This window comes from Pseudonaja textilis, chromosome 1 (genome assembly GCF_049901715.1).
Source record: "Pseudonaja textilis isolate UNSWEBS1 chromosome 1, rPseTex1.2, whole genome shotgun sequence".
NCBI lineage: Eukaryota > Metazoa > Chordata > Lepidosauria > Squamata > Elapidae > Pseudonaja > Pseudonaja textilis.
Window position 1 is genome coordinate 228,907,645 of NC_141990.1, and position 9,294 is coordinate 228,916,938.

A 9,294-nucleotide genomic window follows, 5' to 3' on the forward strand; every position below is an offset into this window, starting at 1 on the left:
ATTTTGTGAAAAACTAACAGGAATGTATTCTGATAGCATTTGAAAGGAATGTGATTATGTAAGGCAACTGAACTGAGGCTCCTGGATATATTTATAGAATATTAACCATCACAAAAAGGGGTTGTGAAGATCAAACTGAATGAAAAAAGAGTCACTTACTCAAGCGTTTCTATTGCACATTCTGGATGATTCAGACCCTCACATAGCACTTCCATTTCTTTGTCATCTGGATTCTCGAGGGACAAGACTAATATAATCAATCTCTGTTTTTCTGAGGACTTCTGCAAGATGCCTGCTGGAGGATTCGGTCAGTATCTCTCCAGAAAGCCTGTGGAGAATAGCAAGAAAAATTACAATTATTTTGTGAAAAACTAACAGGAATGTATTCTTATAGCAATTGAAAGGAATGTGATTATGTAGGGCAACTGAACTGCATCTCCTGGATATATTTATAGAATATTAACCATCACAAAAAGGGGTTTTGAAGATCATACTGAATGAGAAAAGAGTCACTTACTGAAGCATTTCTATTGCACATTCTGGATGATTCAGACCCTCACATAGCACTTCCATTGCTTTGTCATCTGGGTTCTTGAGGGACAAGTATAATACGTTCAATCTCTGGTTTTTTCTGAGGACTTCTGCAAGATGCCTGCTGGAGGATTCGGTCAGTATCTCTCCAGAAAGCCTGTGGAGAATAGCAAGAAAAATTACAATTATTTTGAGAAAAACTAACAGGAATGTATTCTGGTAGCATTTGAAAGGAATGTGATTATGTAAGGCAACTGAACTGCTTCTCCTGGCTATATTTATAGAATATTAACCATCACAAAAAGGGGTTGTGAAGAGCAAACTGAATGAATAAAAGAGTCACTTACTGAAGTGTTTTTATTGCACATTCTGGATGATTCAGACCCTCACATAGCACTTCCATTGCTTTGTCATCTGGGTTCTTGAGGGACAAGTATAATACATTCAATCTCTGGTTTTTCCTGAGGACTTCTGCAAGATGCCTGCTGGAGGATTCGGTCAGTATCTCTCCAGAAAGCCTGTGGAGAATAGCAAGACAAATTACAATTATTTTGTGAAAATCTAACAGGAATGTATGTTGCAATATCATGACACATCAGTAGGAAGTCAGGTACACAGAAAACCCAATACACATACAATACACATATAGGGTGACACTATGGAACAGCAACATGTAAAACATGAATTGGCTATAGCATAAGGTGTAGCCATATATGGCAATATTCCCTATTCCTGTCTAACTTCCTCATGTGTAACATAACCACCCCCCGCTTGCTGCACAATAAAAGAGAGGTGCGTAGTACTATCTGGGCTTCCTCTCACCAAAAGAAACCTTTGTGTCGCTGTCATCTTTGCCACTAAGAGGGGCCCCCTGGGTGCAGGTCGTCAGCTGACTAACTCATCCTGGTAGTGGGACCCGCAACCTATCAACTGGTGACCCCAACGTGATCGTCTCAACGATACGTCCCCGACAAAGCGCAATTCTTGTCTAGGAATGCGCTTCCTTCACTCTTGTACTACGCACCTGGAATAGGCTCACGCATCGTAAGTATGGGCTCCTCACTTTCTCAAGTTCAACTCAAGCATAGGGATGAACTTCTCGCTTTAGTGAAGAAGGCAAATTATTTGCAGAAGGCTAACGGCACAAATGTATATCCTCTGTCAAAAAAGTATTTGGATGATTTTTGAGTTATGTCCAACAACACTGCCCCGCGTATCCCGCGGAAGGCACTCTTAAATGTTCCTCTTGGGAACGGATGGGGAAATGGATGCATGAACTACCCAGGGCTCCGCCTCAGATTATTTGTTCTTGGTGTGCCGTTATGGCCGCCCTTAATATTCTCTTTCCCGATGATTCTATCCAGTCTTCCTCAGACCCACCTTCCGCTGAACTCTGTCTTGTTGCTGCCTCGGCACCTCCACCCTACTCCACCCCACCCTTTGACTCTTCTCCGAACCCCTCGTGCAACAATTACCACAAAACCCATGCAAATGGCCCTATTAATTCAAAAAGGCCGAACACGCCTCAAAGCCCTCATGGGTATAGAACCCAGCACTGTATATGTTCCTCTCAAACTACATACTTGGGAACAGCTCTTTCAAAATTCAGAGGATCTCCAATACACATTAGCTGATTGGGTTGGATCAGTATCGTGTTATTTGCCAGCTGATCCTCGCATTCAAATTATAAAGACCGTACCCCATCACTTTTCCTTCACCCCTCTCCACACAACCTCTCTCTGAAGCTTTGACCATCTTTCCTGATGGTTCCAAGACCATTGGTGCCTGTACTTGGCTGGAAGATGGCCAATGGCATTCCTGTCGTACAACTCTTCAGACCTCAGCCCAAAAGCAGAATTAGCGGCCGTCATCTTAGCCTTTGAAAAATTTCCTCACATCCCAATCAATCTTATCTCTGACAGCTTGTATGTCACTCAAGTAGTTTTTCACATATATGGCTCTTATCTTTCCCCCTCCGTGGAGACTTCCCTTTTAAAACTGTTCTCTTGCTTACAGCAACTCATTACTGCTCGTCAACATCCTTTTTTATTGCTCACATTCGGAGCCACCAGCACCTTCGGGTTACCTCTCCGAGGGAAATGTCAGAGCCGATACTGCTTGCCAACAGGTTTTGCTGCTCAAACACAACCTGCCCCTTAACGGCAGGAGAAAGCCATGCTTATTTTCACCAAAATAAAAAGGCTCTGGTTAAACAATTTGGCATTACCATGGCTGAAGCAATTGCTATCATCCAACAATGCCCCACATGCAGTCTCCAAGCGAAAGCTATCCTCAAGGGGTTAACCCCAGGGACTTCAGGCATGTGATACGTGGCAAATGGATGTTACTCAATACCCTCCTTTGCCCCATGGAAATATCTTCATGTTACCATTGATACTTATTCAGGATTCATATTGGCTACGCCCAAAGGGGCGAAAAATGCAAAACAGGTAATCAACCACTGTATTCGAACCTTTTCAGTGTTGGGATGTCCAAAATACTAAAACGGATAATGGACCTGCCTACACAAGCTCTGCTTTTTCGGAGTTTTGCCATCATTGGTCCATTAACCACAAATTTGGAATCCCTTTCAATAGCCAAGGTCAAGCTATTGTAGAAAGGGCAAACCAAACGCTTAAACAAGCCCTTGATCGGTACACAGGGTCAAAAGGGATTAGCCCCCAACCTCCCAACACTGCAAAATCTGTTAAATGTCTGTTTGTATACTCTAATTTCCTTAACCTCACTGGGAACCCTCCCTCGTCTGCTGTGTCTCGTCATTTCACTAAACCCTCTCTCCCCACTGCAAGACCACTTGTCATTACAGGCAACTCCCAGATCCAGCTTGGAAGGGTCCTGTTGAACTTATCACCTGGGGCGAGGCTACGCTGCAATTCAGTTACCTGAAAAAGTTCTCTGCATTCCTGGTCGCTGTGTGCGCCCTTGCCACACCTCCCCACCTGATCAGCCACAACCCAACGCAGACCCTCTGGATCTCCACTGGCTGAAGCTCCATGATGAATAACTGCCTCCTCTTCTTCACTGCATTATTTTCTTCCTTTTTCCTACAAACGTTGCCTGCAAACCCCTCAATCTACACCAGCCAGTGAAACAAACTTGGACAATATATGATGCCTACGATCGTGTCTTATTTTCCATCAGCAACACCACTCACCCATACACCTGGTGGCCTACCCTCAAAGCTGATGTCGGACAGATATTGGTAGGCCTCACCGCCTCACACCAGCACGACATGAGATACCCACACCTTCCCGGGATTCGTCCCATCGCTATCGATTTTATATTTGCCCTGGACATAAGCAGACTCGCGAGAATATTCGCGTTTGCGGAGGCCCCGCAGACACCTTCTGTGCCGCTTGGTCATGTCTCTCCACCGGTTCTATCTCCTGGTCGCCACCGATCAAAGACGATTATATCTTTGCCTTCCAAAATGGTTCTTGGCATCAGGCTATTTGCCCCTCAGGGGCACATGGACTCCATGTAATCCCATGTATATTTTGTTTTCAGCGGAGGGAAAAGGCTGACTACACAGTGGGAGGCAGGTCTTACCTGGGAATCCGGATCTATGCTGATGGGTATGACTATGGCAATACCTTTACCATAAAACTCATCATTGAGCGGCCCGCTATCCAAGTAGGTCCCAATAGAAACATATCCCTGGTAGAATATTGTCCAGGCCATACAGTTCCCCAACCTTTGCTATGGTTAATAAACTCTAGTTACCTCCTCCTCAATGCCAGCAACCCTGCAATTACCAATGATTGTTGGGTGTGTCTTAACGAGGCCCCCTTACTATGAGGCTGTCGGTAGCACCACCAATTTCACTGCCCAAAACTCACCTTCATCTTGTCGTTGGTCACAAGGTACTCAAACCATTGGTAACATTATAGGGACAGGATACTGCCTGGGAAATGTACCTAACACCACAAGTCATCATTGTAACCAGACTTACTTATGGCTCAATGGTACTTCAAGGGCACTTTGGAATACCGGTGGGAATTTCACTACTGTTTTCAGAACTTGTATTTTGTTCCGGACAACAATTCATGGTGGGCCTGTGACACTGGCCTCACCGCTTGTGCTCACGGCCCCACCATCACTCAAAGGAATGGTTACTGTGTTCTCATTTCGATAGTCCCAAAAATAACTTACCACTCCGGCCAAACCTTTCTGCAGGATAACACCAATTTTGCTCGTCCTAAGAGAGAGGTAGTCACCACCCTTACCCTTGCTGTATTACTAGGACTAGGAGCTACAGGTGCTGCTATGGGAATTGCCGGTCTAGCAGTTAGTAATAATCAATACCAAACTTTGCGTGCTGATATAGACAAAGATCTCGAACTTCTAGAACTGTCTATTTCTCACCTTAAAACATCTCTTACATCCTTATCAGAAGTTGTTTTGCAGAATCGAAGGGGCCTTGATCTGTTGTTTTTAAAAGAAGGGGGGCTATGTGTAGCATTAAAAGAAGAATGTTGTTTCTATGCTGATCATACCGGCTTAGTACAAGATTCATTAGATAAACTAAAAGAGCGGTTGGAAATACGCAAAAGGGAAAGGGAAGCAGGTACCATAATATGTTTAATTTCTCCCCATGGCTCACAACACTTCTTTCCTCAATTGCCGGACCATTAATATTGCTCCTATTGCTGTGCGCCATGGGCCCTTGTGTATTCGGGAAAATAATGCAATTTCTTAAAAAACGACTGGCCATTATTGATACTGAGATTACCAACATAAACATGCTTGTAAAAATAAGGTCCGAGATCAAGACTCCAGCAGAAAAAAGGTCTCTACTGGCATTCACTTCGGACTCGGAGGAGAATGAAGATGAATACCCAGAAAAAGGAGACGGCCCTCGCATTCTAATATACCGGCAGGACTTGGACTCAGAGGAGGACTAGATCTTGCAGCATAAGATAGAGAGGTCTCAAAATAATAAAAACAGAGGAGATGTTGCAATATCATGACACATCAGTAGGAAGTCAGGTACACAGAAAACCCAATACACATACAATACACATATAGGGCGACACTATGGAACAGCAACGTGTAAAACATGAATTGGCTATAGCATAAGGTGTAGCCATATATGGCAATATTCCCTATTCCTGTCTAACTTCCTCATGTGTAACATAACCCCCCCTCCCGCTTGCTGCACAATAAAAGAGAGGTGCGTAGTACTATCTGGGCTTCCTCTCACCAAAAGAAACCTTTGTGTCGCTGTCATCTTTGCCACTAAGAGGGGCCCGCCCGGACAGTCTGCCTGGGTGCAGGTCGTCAGCTGACTAACTCATCCTGGTAGTGGGACCTGCAACACATCAACTGTATTCTTATAGCAATTGAAAAGAATATGATTATGTAAGGCAACTGAACTGCCTCTTCTGGATATATTTATAGAATATTAACAATCATAAAAAGGGGTTTTGAAGATCAAACTGAATGAAAAAAGAGTCACTTACTGAAGTGTTTTTATTGCACATTCTGGATGTTTCAGACCCTCACATAGCACTTCCATTGCTTTGTCATCTGGGCGCTTGAGGGACAAAACTAATATATTCAAGCTCTGTTTTTTCCTGAGGACTTCTGCAAGAGGCCTGCTGGAGGATTCGGTCAGTATCTCTCCAGAAAGCCTGTGGAGAATAGCAAGAAAAATTACAATTATTTTGTGAAAAACTAACAGGAATGTATTCTTATAGCAATTGAAAGGAATGTGATTATGTAAGGCAACTGAACTGCCTCTTCTGGATATATTTATAGAATATTAACAATCACAAAAAGGGGTTTTGAAGATCAAACTGAATGAAAAAAGAGTCACTTACTCAAGCGTTTTTATTGCACATTCTGGATGATTCAGACCCTCACATAGCACTTCCATTGCTTTGTCATCTGGGTTCTTGAGGGACAAGACTAATATATTCAATCTCTGGTTTTTCCTGAGGACTTCTGCAAGATGCCTGCTGGAGGATTCAGTCAATATCTCTCCAAAAAGCCTGTGGAGAATAGCAAGAAAAATTACAATTATTTTGTGAAAAACTAACAGGAATGTATTCTTATAGCAATTGAAAGGAATATGATTATGTAAGGCAACTGAACTGCCTCTCCTGGATATATTTATAGAATATTAACCATCACAAAAAGGGGTTGTGAAGATCAAATGGAATGAAAAAAGAGTCACTTACTGAAGCGTTTTTATTGCACATTCTGGATGTTTCAGACCCTCACATAGCACTTCCATTGCTTTGTCATCTGGGTTCTTGAGGGACAAGACTAATATATTCAATCTCTGGTTTTTCCTGAGGACTTCTGCAAGATGCCTGCTGCAGGATTCGGTCAGTATCTCTCCAAAAAGCCTGTGGAGAATAGCAAGAAAAATTACAATTATTTTGTGAAAAACTAACAGGAATGTATTCTTATAGCAATTGAAAGGAATGTGATTATGTAAGGCAACTGAACTGCCTCTCCTGGATATATTTATAGAATATTAACCATCACAAAAAGGGGTTGTGAAGATCAAACTGAATGAAAAAAGAGTCACTTACTGAAGCATTTTTATTGCACATTCTGGATGTTTCAGACCCTCACATAGCACTTCCATTGCTTTGTCATCTGGGCGCTTGAGGGACAAGACTAATACATTCAATCTCTGTTTTTTTCTGAGGACTTCTGCAAGATGCCTGCTAGAGGATTTGGTCAGTATCTCTCCAGAAAGCCTGTAGGGAATAGCAAGAAAAATTACAATTATTTTGTGAAAAACTAACAGGAATGTATTCTGATAGCAATTGAAAGGAATGTGATGATGTAGGGCAACTGAACTGCCTCTCCTGGATATATTTATAGAATATTCACAATCACAAGAAGGGGTTGTGAAGATCATATTGAATGAAAAAAGAGTCACTTACTCAAGCGTTTCTATTGCACATTCTGGATGTTTCAGACCCTCACATAGCACTTCCATTGCTTTGTCTTCTGGGTTCTTGAGGGACAAGTATAATACGTTCGACCTCTGTTTTTTTCTGAGGACTTCTGCAAGATGCCTGCTGCGGGATTCGGTCAGTATCTCTCCAAAAAGCCTGTGGAGAATAGCAAGAAAAATTACAATTATTTTGTGAAAAACTAACTGTTCCATACTAGCAGGCTTGTAGGCCTGCATTCCTATTGGTCCAGAAAAGCCGGGCCGTGATTGGAGAGAACTAAGCGTTCTGATTGGTTCTTATTCAGCTGCTTAGATTGGGTAAAACCAAGTGGGGCAAGCTCAAATGCATGTCATAGGCTGCCTAGCTGCAGCCAGCTCTATAAAAGGAGCTGCCTCGACTGGGAGTCTTGTCTCAGTATCTGGTTCCCAATAAAGAGCTGTTGTCACTATTTCAAGTCTCATCTCTCCTTGGGACCCACCACCCAGACATAACACTGGCGACAAGGATGGGATACTGAGACAACAGAGCTGACTAGCCTGTGGCAGAGAGCGCATAGACGACCTGCAAGATGGCCAGCAGCGCCGTGCCACCCACACCATTCAATCCGGCCAGCGAGGACTGGGAGTCCTACATTGATCGTTTCCAAATGTTCTTGGAATCAAACAACCTGAAAGACGCCACTGGCAGCAAGAAGCGAGCAGTTTTTCTAACACACTGCGGACCCGCCTTTTTTAAAATGGCCAAGGCGCTTGCGAAGCCAACAGACGTCAAGACCATGGATTGGGATACCCTAGCTCCCATCCTCTGGAACCACTATGCCCCGGCGATGCCGATTCTCATCCGTCAGCATGACTTTTACTAGAGGGATCAGCGTCAGGGCGAGAGCGTTGGAGAGTTTGTAGCCGACCTGAGGGACCTAGGAGGCTTGGGCGGATTTGCCAATCTAGACGAGGCCATGAGTGACCGAGTCGTCCTCAGCCTGAAAGACCCAACTCTCCAAAGCAGACTGATGGCTAAAGGAGACATCCCCCTTGCCAACGCCATATCCGAAGCCACCGCAGCCAAGGCCACCCATAAGTCAGCGGCGCAAATGCGGCGTTCAAACAGAAATGTCTGCCAACCCACCAGTGAGATGGAAACCGCAGCAGACAACACGCAGCATCCACCCACCACGGCGACATTGAATCCCTCTCTGATAGCGAAGAGGAAGAACTTTACAGACTTCAGTTGGAATGCGAGTGACGAGACCGGCATCGTCGTAAGTCGAGTTACCAATGTGCCAGCTGCGGAAGAAATCACCTGTGTTCCAAATGCAAGTTCCTGGACGCTGTTTGCCATTTTTGCGAAAAAACGAGGGCATATTGCCAAAGTATGCCATAACAAACGAAATTCCAGCCCCCGACAACAGGGAAACAGCCCAAGAAGAAGAGATGGCACCCCCACCATAAACCTGGACCACCATAATGACAGCCGATGGAACTGGCACAGCCTACCCAGGAAGTTCGTCGAGGCACCCAGAAGATAAGAAACGCACCAAACAGTCACCATCAGCCACGCTTCATCAATAGACGCACGAAAGATACGTGTAGAGGTCAACATCGAGAATCAGCCTTGCACCATGGAGGTAGACTCTGGTTCCTCCCTCTCTATGGTCTCCTGGAGGACCATCAAAAGACTAATTCCCAGCATCCGCCGCCAAGAGCTTAGCGACCAGAATCTAATATTAAGAGACTATCAAGGTAATTGCATTCCGGTTGTTGGCACTGGACATTTTCAAGTCTCGTTCAGAAACCACACCACCATCCTACCACTCACAATCGTCGAT

At 44.2% G+C, this 9,294-nt stretch overlaps 1 protein-coding gene across 1 annotated transcript; it reads right to left on the minus strand.

The window, feature by feature from the left end:
* Positions 1-222: 222 nt before the first annotated feature.
* Positions 223-8,426, minus strand: LOC148128074 (ribonuclease inhibitor-like). The gene is made up of 9 exons (XM_087928027.1): positions 8,377-8,426; positions 7,455-7,625; positions 7,095-7,265; positions 6,735-6,905; positions 6,375-6,545; positions 6,015-6,185; positions 879-1,049; positions 518-688; positions 223-328 (listed from the first exon to the last, which is right to left on the minus strand). The coding sequence occupies exons 1-9, from the start codon at positions 8,424-8,426 to the stop codon at positions 223-225; spliced, it is 1,353 nt and encodes a 450-aa protein (XP_087784153.1).
* Between the last annotated feature and the right edge of the window lie 868 nt (positions 8,427-9,294).